Source organism: Neolamprologus multifasciatus, chromosome 16 (assembly GCF_963576455.1).
Source record: "Neolamprologus multifasciatus chromosome 16, fNeoMul1.2, whole genome shotgun sequence".
NCBI classification, from domain to species: Eukaryota; Metazoa; Chordata; class Actinopteri; order Cichliformes; family Cichlidae; genus Neolamprologus; species Neolamprologus multifasciatus.
In genome coordinates this window covers 25,113,721-25,128,616 of record NC_140454.1, presented here as the reverse complement: position 1 = coordinate 25,128,616, position 14,896 = coordinate 25,113,721, and the positions used below count along the sequence as shown (strand labels likewise).

The window sequence follows — 14,896 nt, the reverse complement described above, 5'->3', positions numbered from 1 at the left end:
TGTGTCTATATGTCAGGTTGGGTATCAGATGCCACCTCTCTGAGGACAGCTCAGGCCCTCCAAGGTTTGGAGGCCTATCTCCCCCCACCACTTCCCCTGCCGGGGGCGGACTCCCTCAGACATCGGTGCGTTGGTGGTTCTTTGTGTCCGGGGGTGGGCGTCCGGGTACACACCGGCTCACTCCTTGGCGGCTGCTTATCGGGGCCTGGAGCCTGGGGCTCGCTTGGGCCACTTCGGAGGTGGGGTGCCCCCGGCCTCTCGGCCTGGGGCTCGGTCACTCAGGCACAGCTGGCTGCCGGCGGAGCTCACGGGCACGTCACTGCAGCCCCCCCTGGCTTCTGCTCCGTGGCTGCTGGGTGACCCCTCATCTGGGACTCTCCTCAGCTCTTTCTGGGACGGTGGCACGGCTGCCCCTCTGTTGGTCTTCCTTGGTCTCTTGTGTTCTGGGGGCCTCTGGATGTCTGGAGTTTTGATCTCCTCCATACCTGCTTCATGCCCTGGAGGATGGGGCAGTGGCCCCCCACACCCTCTAGCAGATCATTACATGAGGGAACCTTTTAAGAAAACAAGCGCGTCCATGCTCACAGGTGTACACACGGGTGATCACACACACAAACTACACCCTTTTTGACTCCTACCTCAATGCACACTGTGCTGTCGATCTTACGTGCTGCACAATAATGTTTAATATTTAGTATTTACTGTCATATTCCCATATATCATTGTGATGTGGTTTATTGTATTACTCTCGTTTTCTTCTGCTTGTTTTCTTTTTTCTTTCTCAACAGGTGATCCAGGTGATCGATATATGTATTTTTTTTTTTTTTTTTTTTCTGCTTATTCTGTTGGTTTTTGTTTTTTGCCCTTCTCCCCCGTCCCTCTTCTCAACTGTTTTTCTTTCCCTCTTTCTTTCTCCCTTTTCTTTCCCCCAGTCAAGTCTGTCCCGTATTCAGCAAGTGAAAATAAAATAAAGAATAAAAGGTGAATCAAATGGACCATTACGGCAAAGCTGGGATGGTCAATTTGGTAAAGAAAATCCGTTGGGCATCTTTCTTCGCCTTTAGACAATAATTCTGATGGCAAAAGAGCCAAACGGGACAGGCAAAAAAAAAAAAAAAAAAAAGAAAAAAAGAAAATGATGACAGAGGTCAGTAATTTGCACCAGAGGTACACTTCAACTGTGAGAGACAGAATGTGAAAAAAAATCTATGAATTCACATGGTAGGATTTGTAAAGAATTTATTCGTAAATCAGTGTGGAAAATAAGTATTTGGTCACCTCAAACAAGGAAAATCCCTGGCTCTCACAGACCTGTAACGTCTTCTGTAAGAAGCTTTTCTGTCCCCCACTCATTACCTGTATGAATGGCACCTGTTTGACCTCATCATCTGTATAAAAGACACCTGTCCACAGCCTCAACCAGTCAGACTCCAAACTCCGCCATGGCCAAGACCAAAGAGCTTTTGAAGGACACCAGGAAAAGAATTGTAGACCTGCACCAGACTGGGAAGAGTGAATCTACAATAGGCAAGCAGCTTGGTGTGAAAAAATCAACTGTGGGAGCAATCATCAGAAAATGGAAGACATACAAGACCACTGATAATCTCCCTCGATCTGGGGCTCCACGCAAGATCTCATCCCGTGGGGTCAAAATGATCATGAGAACGGTGAGCAAAGATCCCAGAACCACACGGGGGGACCTGGTGAATGACCTGCAGAGAGCTGGGACCAAAGTAACAAAGGTCACCATCAGTAACACACTACAACGGCAGGGAATCAAATCCCGCAGTGCCAGACGTGTTCCGCTGCTGAAGCCAGTGCATGTCCAGGCCCGTCTGAAGTTTGCCAGAGAGCACATGGATGATACAGCAGAGGATTGGGAGAATGTCATGTGGTCAGATGAAACCAAAGTAGAACTTTTTGGTATAAACTCAACTCGTCGTGTTTGGAGGAAGAAGAATACTGAGTTGCATCCCAAGAACACCATACCTACTGTGAAGCATGGGGGTGGAAACATCATGCTATGGGGCTGTTTTTCTGCCAAGGGGACAGGACGACTGATCCGTGTTAAGGACAGAGTGAATGGGGCCAAGTATCGTGAGATTTTGAGCCAAAACCTCCTTCCATCAGTGAGAACTTTGAAGATGAAACGAGGCTGGGTCTTCCAACATGACAGTGATCCAAAACACACCGCCCGGGCAACAAAGGAGTGGCTCCGTAAGAAGCATTTGAAAGTCCTGGAGTGGCCTAGCCAGTCTCCAGACCTCAACCCCATAGAAAATCTGTGGCGGGAGTTGAAAGTCCATGTTGCTCGGCGACAGCCCCAAAACATCACTGCTCTTGAGAAGATCTGCATGGAGGAATGGGCCAAAATACCAGCTACTGTGTGTGCAAACCTGGTAAAGACCTATAGTAAACGTTTGACCTCTGTTATTGCCAACAAAGGTTATGTTACAAAGTATTGAGTTGTATTTTTGTTATTGACCAAATACTTATTTTCCACCCTGATTTACGAATAAATTCTTTACAAATCCTACCATGTGAATTCATGGATTTTTTTTTCACATTCTGTCTCTCACAGTTGAAGTGTACCTCTGGTGCAAATTACTGACCTCTGTCATCATTTTAAGTGGGGGAACTTGCACAATCGGTGGCTGACTAAATACTTTTTTGCCCCACTGTATATGTACGTATGGTTGAGTGAAAAGGTGCGATCAGACTGAATGTACCAAATATCACAAGTATCACTACCTTGGGTAGGATTTGTCTTGGTTTTACCATTTTTTATTTATACAGATAAATGTTCTGTATCTTTTTTTTTTTCTTTTTTTTTTGCCTTGGAAACAGCAATAATTAGCCATCCTCAGCTCTCTTGACAGTTTCTCTCTGGCTATCGAACTAGAGCTTGACATCCTCTAGTTGAACGTGTGAAGAAATCCAAAGCTGGACACCTGCCATACCTGGTGATAGGGTTTAATTGTATCATCATTGTTCAGATGAAGGACTCAGCTTTTCAAGCAATAAACTGCCTTTAGAATCAAACCTTGTGTCTGTGAAAGACTTACAATCCTGGATATTGGGGGAGCTGCTACGGGACCATTTTCTTTGCATATGGATCACGGATTGTGCCTTTAAAACTGGCTTCAGATGACAGTTAAATGACTGGTAAGAATGATATTTTCCACAGTGCAGCAGTTTAGATGAGAGGTATAAACAAAGAGATGATGTGTTCCCTACTGAGACAGCTCCCCTGATAGGTGGTGGTGTGATATCTTACTTAAAGCAGTCTCTCTCTTATTGTCTTTTGTTTTCTTTTGAAGAGAGATTAAAGAATCTCTTATGCCATTTGATATTTCAGTGGGATGGTGCTACTACTGAGCAGCATTGTGCAGGCTTCGTGTGGTGGGTGTTGGAAATTGATTCAAATACTGCTTATCAAAATCCGCGAGGGACTGAGCCGTTCAATGCATCCAGAGGTTTGTGGGTAATATACAGCGACTTGTCCAGGCAGAGATGCGGCTTGTTTATTTTTTGCTCCATATCTATGATTTCATTTCAGTGCGCTTGTATGAGCGCGTCACATGCGGCATCTGGACTTTGTCACGCTTATGGTGATGTTCATGATATCAATCTGTCCTCTCCCAGGTGTACACCAGATATGGGAAATGCTACACTTTTAATGGCAACAAGACTACATCCAGGAAAACCAAGCAGGGTGGAATGGGAAATGGGCTGGAGATCATGTTGGATATTCAGCAGGATGAGTATCTGCCAATCTGGAGAGAGACAAGTAAGCTTCAGAACTATTTGTCTATTGTAATCCTATCCTGTGCAATGCTGTGACATACCCTCTGCTGCAGTTTAAATCAATAACCGCCTGCATCTATTTGTCTTGGTCATGTACTGTAAATAATGCATTTCCTGATTGTTTTGCTCCACCTGCAAATGTGATTTGTAAAAGGGACTTCCTAAACACAGTACACTTCCTTTGATTTGTGTATGCATTGTACTTGTCACATAAAATTAATCCCTACGGGCCTATTTTTTAAACATGACTGATAAATGATTTGCGGTTAACATCAAACTGAGCCCTAGCTGTCAGATGAGGCAGCCATCTGAAATTCCCTTGTATTTTCTCTTTGCAACGATCCGTGCTCCGTTTCATCCTGATGAGAAGATGAGACATCCCTGGAGGCCGGCATCCGTGTTCAGATCCACAGTCAGGACGAGCCTCCTTACATCCACCAGCTGGGCTTCGGTGTCTCTCCGGGCTTCCAGACCTTTGTTTCCTGTCAGGAGCAGAGGGTAGGTCATCTTCATCTTAGCGCACCATCCCTGCCCCCGCTGACCCGCTACCACCACCCACCACCAGATTACTGTTCTCCCAGCAACCCCGGTGGCTCAGACTGAGTCTAATAAATCTTTGTGTGCTTAGCTGACCTACCTGCCCCAGCCCTGGGGGAACTGCCGCTCCACCAGCAAAGAGAAGTTCCCAGGATACGACACATACAGCATCAGTGCCTGTCGCCTGCTCTGCGAGACCAACGAGGTCCTACGAGTGTGCAACTGCAGAATGGTGCACATGCCCGGTAAGATCAGCCCCTACATTATCTTTACACAGAGCGGCACATGTTTCAGGGGGAAAGAGGATTGTGTGCATCATTTCAAATGGACACACAATAGTAATTCATTCCCTGACATGTTGTATAAGGTGCCAAACTGTGAACCGTAATGACTAAATGTATGATTGCAACTTAAAATAGTAATTCAAGGTCGTGAAATGGCAAACAACAACAATATGCGGAGGAAAAAATACTAATCAGAGTTGGTATTTTCAAGTATTTCCTTTTGTTTTTAAAATTGTTCGCCTTGTTGACCTGCTGTAATTGAAAAGCCAGTCTGCCCAGTATTTGCCTGAGATTTGATGAACCATTGTGCAAAATAAGTCATAATTTTTGGCCCACTTGAATCACTCCAGCATAGATATAATTTGGACTGCCACATGCCTGACCTTGATGCTTGATATCTGGAGTGGTATGCTCTTCTCTGCTGCCAGCACTTTGGCTACAGGCACATCAGACTAAATTCTCAATGAGGTTTGGATACTTTTGCTCATCCATCTCCATCTGTCCTGGAATTGTTCTGTTGTCCTCCCACAGACATTATTAATTATTATGATTGATTATTATTACTGGTATTGGTCCTGTTTGGTTTCTACTGGTAGGTTGCTTACAAACTGCCCTTAGTACTGCTGCTTGTATTGAATTATTTGGTTATTTACTTACATCATGACATATTGCCTAAGGAGCACATATCTAATATTAAACTCGGTCTTGACTTTAATGAAGCACAAATTAAAATAAAGCTCTGTTATTTTTGTGTATAATTTTGTCTCTCTTTTTTTTTAGCAACATTAAAGAAAAGAGAAAAAGTTCCTGAATGTGTATGTCACTCAGAAATAGCTGAAATTAGAACTACTGTTAGTGTTTTAAGCCAATAACAAGAGTCTAAAGCCAAGTTAAGTTATCTGCATAACTACATAGTTCCATAGTGCAATTTTCTTTGCTTCTTTGCAATTTTCTTTTCTCTGTTAAGCACCCCTATACATCAATTGCAGACAGCTTCTGATGAATGGGATTGATAGGAAGTGGCCAAAGTTAGCAGTTCACCTTGTAAGTAGTTGTTTCACACAACACTTTGGCACTGGAGGGAAAGCAGACCATGAATGGATGTACAAAACCTACAAATTTTTGAGACATAATGTAAAAATAGGTCTATCAGAAAAACGAGAACACTGGTTAGTAATATGTCACCATTTGAGCAGTTTTCCCCCCAGTGTGAGGATATGTCATAGAGTTGAGTACCAGAAACACAAAATGAGCTCTCTGGACTTCTTCAGAGTGTGCGTCATCATGGCTAAAGAGCAGGAAGTCACAGAGCTGAGTCACTGGATGCTGGCTGTTTGATGTGTCTAGCAAGTAGGCCTGCTGGGAGTGGTCACATTTAAAGTTAAGACAAGAAACTTATCATGTATTCTTTTTCATTTCCACTTTTGCATTGAGTGCAGCTGACATTCAGAAACCGATTAAATAAACAAGTATGAGACAGCTGATTTGAGGCCGATCTGATTCATCACATTTTTTGACAGAGCGATGCTGTGGTTATCAGCCTACACATTTACATAGCAGTCACACATTTTAATCTTGGATTTGCAGACTGAAATGGCAAGACCAAAGCGGTGGTCTGATCTCGGAGAGATTGCGTGCCTTAAAGGAACTTGCTATGTCATGATTTGGGAGGAACCCGGTTATAATTGTTCCAGAAACATTTGCATTTGCATTTGCATACACTCTGTACTCTGAAAACCCAGCAGATGAGAAATCCACAGAAAAAAAAAAAGTGCCTACAGAAAACTGTAATATACTTGGATAAGACTGTCAGGAAACAGCTTTTTCAATTATTTATTGGATGCAATATTCTCCTGTTGGAATAGTAAGCATAGAGGCTGTGTTAGGACACTTGCAGGGTCTTTTTTTCATTTGTTTTTTGGGTTTTTTTCTATTCAGAATTTTCAGTAGGATTTCAATCAGGTCTTTTTAAAACTTTAAACCTTAAACACTATGAGTTTCCCAGCTCCCGAGGCATTAAAATAACCCCCAAATCAAAACATTTCCACTACCATGCTTCACAGCTGGTATGAGGTTCTGACCTCTTTTGGTCTGTGCTAAAAACGTCTGCTGTCTCTGCGGCCAAGCAGCTCTATCTTTGAATCGTTTCTCTGCCACACAGGCCTGTTATTTGCTTATATGTTCATTGACAAAAGCCTTTTCCTGGCAGGTTTAATTTGTGGAATATGCGGTTGTAGACGCATGCACTGACACTAGCAGCTGCAAGAGCTCCCTTTAATGAGGTTTTGCAGTTCTTAGACAGTCCTGGATAAATCGTTTGAAATCTCCACAGTTTGGTGCACATTGGAATTTCAAATGCTGCACTCAGCAGCATTTTTTTTCCAAAGGCCTCGGAGAGCTCTTTAGATCTTGGCATGATGACACTACACACATCATTGGCAAAGACAACACCAGGCTGCCAGTGTCAGAGGTTTAAATAAGACAGGTTGTACCTGTCACTCTCTGAGGTGTATCTAATCTTTGGCACCAAATCTGGAGCCCCTAATTTCTGCTGTAATAAATGCAGTATGTGCTTAATTTTCTCACGTGGCTATTTTATTAATTTTAATAAATAATTAAAATGGGAATTAATATGCATTATATCGCCCTTTGTAATGTTAAATGTTTGGCCATCCAAATATGTAAAAAAGCAAAGAATATCCACATGAAGTCTACTTTTTTTTAACTGCCAGAATAGCCCATATATGCAATTTAATGAATGACAACAGCAAAAGGGGAGCCAGAAAAGGGAAATCTTTAAATCAGTGAACAGGAAGGACAGAGCAGAGGTGGTTAGAAAAACCAGCAGAATCACATTGCTTTCTGTGGTGATGTATCACATCAGATATGATATTTATTATGTCAGAAATAATAAATGTGGAAGCTTTTCCAGGCCGTTTGCTCTCAGAAGAGGCAGATGAGAGCTTTGCAAAGGTAGCGGCTAGCTCGCATTAGTTCACTGCACTTATCAATAATGTATAACATTTATTGTTGCATATTAAATTTAATTCTGGGGTTGCTGGTTCAAAACTCATAAGGGAAGCTGAGGCGGTCCAGTGAACACACCCTGCTGTATCACTGGAAAAAATAAACAAACATGGCCACCACCTGTTGCATTTTGAGGTGGTCAAGTCGTGGCCAATTTTAAACCTCACGACTTTTGAACTGTGAACCGTAGAAGCAAAATTGTGTTTTGCTTGGATCTGTGTTAATATTTTAGTCTTTCAGTCTACTTCTATATTTAGAGGACCTCCCAAAAACGCTATTAAGTTGTTCTTGATGTGACGACAGGACTGCTTTTGCTTTCAAAGTCAGAACGTCTGAAAAAATAAAATACACAAGGCAGTTAAAAGGATAATGTTTAATAATGAATAATATTTAATGACGTTTTTTGATATTTCTGCTCCTGGAAAAGAGAGGCATACCTGTGAAAGTGTGTAAAAACACACTCCTCAGATCATCAGATGTAATTTTGCTTCCTGTTAATGAACATTTCTTAGCGTCTGGGAAGGAGAATTCCACAAAACATTAACCCCATGAACATTTCACAGACAGACACAAACACCTCTGCTAATTAATTGTGCTGCTGATGAATACCTGTCATTAATGGCCTGGGCAGCATGTTTTTCTGCCAGGAAGTGACTCATTGATTGGTTTTTAAAGACTTTCTAAATATGCCTCGCGGGTGGAGCCAGCATGCTCCATTTCTCAGTGCAATCAAGGACAGACTTCCAAGATGGCCCAGACTCCGTGGATGGAAGTCATCCTTTGTGTGCCTGCCTTCATTTGGAGATGAATGATAAGCTGTGGAGTGTTGTTTACAGCCACGCTTCCTCATTGCAGCAGACACGGGTCACTGATCATTTTGTTTCTGATTGATCAGACTCATTTTCTGTTCTCCTTTGCAGGAACCGCAGATATCTGCCCTCCCAGTAAAATCAACTGTGTTGACAAAGCGCTTGGTAAGAAACAATCTCCCTTCATTTCTTTTCTTATTATAATAGACTCCCCCGAAGGGAAATGGAAACACAATCACTAAATATGATAAGGATTTTTTCCCCTGTATTACAAATACCTGGAGGTAGACTGGGTTTTAAAATGACTTTTCCTCATTGTGATTTAGTCACTTTAGAGCTTGATGACTGTTCTGCTTCCATTGTTGAACTCTTAATATGAAAACCCCTTCATTCCTGCATATCTGGACCCCTCAGCCTTGCCCCTGCAGCAGATACTGAACCTTGATTTCAAAGTAAAAGAGTATTCCAGTAAAAGAAAGACTTTTTTTTTTATTGCCATAGTGGACATAAGTACAATTATCATGTATCAGCCAAATAAGCCAGAAATTTAATTAAGTCTCTCTCACCGAACTCATACCCAGCTTAAAACATGGCTGAATGAAATTGTAGATATAGCTCGCAAGAATGGACCATATTCATGGGGGTCATATTCCTGAATCAGACAGTACTAATAGATTCAGCCCCCATGAAAGGTAATACATTAAGATGTCATTTATATATTTATATTATAAAGATGTTTTGTTCCCACATCAGACAAATGATGTATGCCACCATGCTCCTGCATACAAATAACCTAATTGTTTGAGTTATAAAATTCATAAATCATCAAATTATAATTACCGCTTTCAGTGCCTCCCGTACCCGTTTTTGTCTGGACTGAATGCATTTACAATTTAAAGAGACAGGCTGGGAAAAGCTATTTACTCTCCTGCATGCACTGTGATGCTTTAAAGTCAGGACTATAAAAACATATTTGCCAGTGTGTGAGCATTTCATACCTGCATGTTAATTAGGCCTAATGTAGCCCTTCTTCACCATTTATTCTCTAAGTGGATATTTCCACAGGATTACTGGAACACCATTACTATAGTCATGTCTCTTAGGTAATTTGATTAGACTAACAGATAGTTTTGTTAAGATGTTTAGACAATGAGTCATGTGAAAATGGCCAGCTGCCATCTTCTCTTGGCAAAATTAATTTTAAGTGGACTGAGGTGATTATAAGAATCAAAACTTGAAATTCTGTTTCGGTAAACATGGACACTGCATCCTGCTTAGCTTTAAACATGTAGCTCTGATAGCACGGGGGTGCTTTAGCGCCTGTGGAGTTGGCAGCTTAAGCATTTGGAAAGGTACCGTCAATACTGAAAGGTAAATAAGACTTTAAAGCAACATGTGCTCCCAATCAGATGATTTCTTGCACCTTTCAGCGAGACAATGTTAAACTGGATACAGCATTTATTATAATAGGATGGTAAACGTGACTTTGTGTCAACTTTATAGAGACATGTTGCTTCAATCAAATTTAGAACGAGCTAATATTTCATTTGAAATGGTCCATTTTCTCTATTTAAACATCTCAAATGTCTTCTGTGTTCTACTGTGAATAAAATATAGGTTTATGAGATTTTCAAATCATTGTGTTCTGTTTTTATTTACATTTTATGCAGTGTCCCAACTTTTGGGGGGTTATGTTGTAAAAGCTATGATGTCTTTTGTCTGTCTTCCCACAAACAAAAGACATCTGTGTTAGGATAAATGATTATAAAATAAATCACACCGTGCTTTGTTTTATTCACATGTTAAAACGCAGCTTCTAAATTTCTCTGACTGGTCAGTAAGACTAATAAAGTGCAATGTTATTGCGAGTCTGAGCAGTCTGACAACACGCCTAAAATTCAGAGTGTGACTAAAACAGTGTGTAAACACAATGGCAGAATCGTGCTAATATTTTTTTTCCATCAGATTTAGAAATCCATGCATATGCAGCATCCACATTTAATAATCTCGGCTATTGTGGATTTTTATGCACATGCACGAGCCTCATTTCCACTCCTATCTTTATCCATGGAGAGGGTGTGGGCACGCCCTTATTTCCTCATTGTATACAAATTTGCACCTGAAATTATTAGATGTTTGAATTAAGCCAGCAGCTAATAGGGAGCTCACATGTACCAGCGTGAAACTGAGGCGCTCACCGGAGGAGAGGAAATGGAAATCTCAGTTCTGGAATCACAGACACACGACCAGGGAAAGGGACAAAAAAGGAAGGAAAAAAGCGAGCAAGAACAAATGTATGGATGCTCTTAGCTCTGTAAATTCAGAGTAAAAGGACCCTGGCAGAGGGCGAGGAGAAGGACGTGCACACTTGTAGCTGTTATATATAATAATATCTATAAAATACTAGATCCATTTATAATAATAATGAAACAAAATACATTTGATTTTTTTTTTTTAAAAAGAACGCTAGATAAAATCTGTGGGTTTTTTATACTACAGTGTGAGCTTTTTATGCACATTCTTCCAGTTTACACATCAGCACTTCAATGGATGCCTTTTGTACATGCATCTTTTTTACATCCAGCCTCAATAAAACATTATGTACGATCTGGGCTTTTCACAGTGACATCACTGGAATGAATTGTACTAATGGATTTTTTTTTCTCCCACATAGCTGGTAGTTTTCAGTATTTACTTACACAAAAAGGCAAAAAGTTAATTGAATTAACTGTAACTTTGTATCAGTGTTTACAAACCACCAACAAGCTTCCTTCTGTCACACCAACTGTCTGCAGCTTCTCTGTTGTCTTCCTCTTTTCCTCCTCCTCTTGCTCCATCTTCAGCATCCTTTGTCCATTATATCCACTAGCTCTCCTCTGCACATGCTCAAACCATCTCAGCCTTGCCTCTCTAACAGTGTCTCCAAAGTTTTCAACCTGAGTTGTCCCTCTGATTTACTTATTGCTAGTTCTGTCTCTACTGGAAATGTAAAACATTAGAATTCAACAAACTACTGAAAACAATGCTGTAGTTAAACTACTAATTTAATTATATGTAGCTTCTAGCACGTCCTGTACAGTTGGGAGAAATATTAGCAAAGAGAAGTTTGCATGGCACGAGATTAATATGATTAAACGATGCTTAGTGGTGGCACAATGTGTTGCTCTACCCAGTAAAGCATAAAAACAAGCCTATTCATCCATATCAGCCAGTATATACAAGTATATGTTGTACTGCATTAGCACACAAGTGCGCTTAGTCTTACTGAGTGTAACAATTTGACTCTGGCAAAACAAAACTGCACAAATGAAGCAAATAGTGATTTATAAAGCAAGAACAAAGCTGTACATAATGATAGTTACCACCTGGTATCTGTGTTGCGGATCTCTTTTCTGAGGTGAAGTGAAACTGACCCAGTCTGTGTCTATTAAACAGCACCGCTGCCATTTTGTGTTGCAGCACAGCTACAGAAGAATAGCGGGGACATCTGTCCATGTGAGACGCCCTGTAATCTCACCCGCTACGGTAAAGAGCTCTCCATGGTCAAAATCCCCAGCAAGGGCTCAGCTCGCTATCTCTCCAGGAAATACGACAAGTCGGAGGACTACATCAGGTACGGCAGGGAACCTTCAGCAGGACCTAACACACTTATGAGCAGTGATGTGGTGCTCAGTGCTACTGCCATAAACAATGACCTCCAGGCTGCAATCACTGACAGACCCACGCCCATAAAAATAAACAAAACCCAATTATATTTTGTACAGTATTAGAAAACTGCTCGTCATGCAGTGGTGTGTAGATGTAGGAGCGTCTTCCTTTTTATTTAATCTGACAATGTGAAATATTGATTGTAGTATAAGATTCTAGGTTTGTTGCTGGTATTGCTGCTGTCTGTATGTTAAAGACTAAAGGTGACCTCGGCTGCTTTTTGGTTTTTCTCTCATGTACAGCTATGATTTTAAAAGAAAGAAAGAAGGAAAGAAGACCCTCTGTCAGTTCTTTTACATATCAGGACATAATAAAAATCATCTGGTTCTTAACTGGCCTTAAAATTAGATAAATAACACTCATATGAACAACATCATATGAACAACATCACTTTGGATATCTGGATATTATATTATTATTATTATTATTATTTTGATAATATCCTGATGTATAAAATCTTTGAATTGACAAATCTTAAATATATACATTTTCCAAAAATGTATGTATTGTTACAAATGTTACAGTTTTTTTAAACATGGCTAGAGTTTGAAGCAATGACGTCAGTGCATTTGCCTGTAATCACTCACATTCAGACAGTTACTTTGGAGTCTTTATGATGTCAATAAGAGCCAATGTCCATAAAACAGACATCCCAGGCCCTCTGCTCTGCCTGTGAGACCAGCCGCTGTCCCAGCCTTTAGTTTTGGAAGGGCAGCCAATCGATCAAATCAAAACACGGAGCTGTGAATAAACATGTTTAGTCTCTGTTCTGCAGTATCTTATATAGATCATTTTCTAATATTTAAATTATAAGTAATTCATTGCAGTTCCTCTCAGTGCCTAATTGTTGGGGATGTGTAGAAAGTAAACATGGCTAAACGAATGCGCGTATGATGCCTCACTACATTTAATATTACCAGCTTTTCTAAATCCGCAGACATCGGGGACGTGGCAGTGACTAAGCATGCCGTCAGCGCACGTTCAGCTCGTCTCAGTTAAACCCTGTAACACCTCATTATCTCGCAAGCGCTGGTTAGATCTGCGTAAAGCGCTGAAGGCCTGGCAGTTAACAGTGAGCATAAAGATGACTTGATTTTTTTCTTCTTTTTCTTAAACGATGTTATATTTCTACCAGTGAATTTCACTGTTCTCTATGGTATTCACACTGTTTTTCCAGAGACAACTTCCTGGTCTTGGATATCTTCTTCGAAGCTCTGAACTATGAAACGATTGAGCAGAAGAAGGCATACGATGTTGCAGGTTTATTGGGTAAGTAATTTCTGTCTCTTTTTTCCTCTATTTTCAGAATATGAAATGCTCTCGCTGGAGCCGAGTGAAAGCTGTTTTTATTGCAGCGCTGCTTAGTTTTCATTATCATTAGCAGAAAATGGGAGCAGATTGGGTATTGTGTCCGCTGGGCCTCTCCTTCACTACTTAAGTCCTTTCTTTTCAGGTGACATTGGTGGACAGATGGGTTTATTCATCGGAGCCAGCATCCTGACAGTCTTAGAAATACTGGATTATATCTATGAGGTACAATGTGCATGCAAGTCCGCACATATCAGCCAATCACAATATGAAACCAGACCTGCGCTAGCTGCGGTATAATTAGCGATAATTAACAGTTATTGTCCCGCTGGTTTTCAGAAACCAACCAACAGTCACTATTTATAAAACACATTAGTGCTTCATTGTTGCCTCTAATTGTCATCCTTTGTTTTAATTTCCAAATGTAACCACTGAGCATGTCAGTATGTTCTTCTGAGACAAAATCACCTGAAATTTTAAGGAGAGGCCTTGCAGTGCGAATCTTATCACTTATTATGCATGTGAGAAGTTTTATTTGATTCCCAGGCAGGAGAAACTAATATCCGCTCAGGTCGGTGCTGAGGACATGGTACTAACGCTGATCATGAAATGAACTCCTGCCTCATCTGTATCCCCTTTAAGCTTCACACCCAGCTGCCTGCTGACTGCCAAACATGTATGAATAAAGCAAAATCAGAGGCAGGGATTGTAATGCAGACGTCATGTCAGATGAACCCTTCACACCGCTGCGTGTCTTGTCTCATTCCTTCATCTCTTCACTTTCACCCTGCCTGCCGCTGTGGTCTCGGCGAAACCAGGTGATCAAGCACCGGCTACAGCGTCTGCTGAGGCCGCAGAAAGAGGAGAAGAAGAACAAGCAGCAGGCCAGCACTGTTGCAACAGTGGGTCTAGAGGAAATGAAAGCAAAGGTACAGCACATGGTGCAATGTAACAAATGATGCTTACAGTGGTTTCATGCCGAGTGTACAACTTCCCCTGCAGCACTGTAACTGCATTAGAAAACAACAAAAGAGTGAGTAAAGGAGAAGCAAATTAATATTTTTCCCCCCCACTCCTAAAACAATAAAGAGTGTAATGTTCCTAATTAGTCCTAACCACTGCGCAAAGCACATCCTCCCCCAGAGTTCATATTAGCTCTTGCACAACTTTATTTGGAAGTTGCTAATTTCTGTGTGAACAATGGGCTTCTTATCCGACTATGACTGTGTCTTACGTCCACGCTGAATGCCATGACAAACTGTGTCAGACGTTGACTAATATCGTATTTCGTTGTTGAGGTCAGTGGTACAAGCGGTTGTGAAACGGTTATAAATACAAGCAAAAATGCCACCGCATTAAAATCCATTAACAACTTACAGAAAATGAATCAACGCTGGCCTGGTGGAGATATTAGCC

General features: G+C 41.1%; 1 protein-coding gene across 1 annotated transcript in view; it reads left to right on the top strand.

The window, feature by feature from the left end:
• Nucleotides 1-14,896, top strand: part of asic4a (acid-sensing (proton-gated) ion channel family member 4a) — a 115,077-nt gene that overhangs the window by 85,432 nt on the left and 14,749 nt on the right. Inside the window, exons 2-9 of the mRNA XM_085134551.1 lie at nucleotides 3,646-3,790; nucleotides 4,178-4,305; nucleotides 4,436-4,589; nucleotides 8,576-8,629; nucleotides 11,924-12,077; nucleotides 13,350-13,441; nucleotides 13,626-13,705; nucleotides 14,299-14,409. Of these exons, the coding sequence (XP_084990677.1) occupies nucleotides 3,646-3,790; nucleotides 4,178-4,305; nucleotides 4,436-4,589; nucleotides 8,576-8,629; nucleotides 11,924-12,077; nucleotides 13,350-13,441; nucleotides 13,626-13,705; nucleotides 14,299-14,409 (918 nt within the window). The remainder of the gene's footprint in view (nucleotides 1-3,645; nucleotides 3,791-4,177; nucleotides 4,306-4,435; nucleotides 4,590-8,575; nucleotides 8,630-11,923; nucleotides 12,078-13,349; nucleotides 13,442-13,625; nucleotides 13,706-14,298; nucleotides 14,410-14,896) is intronic.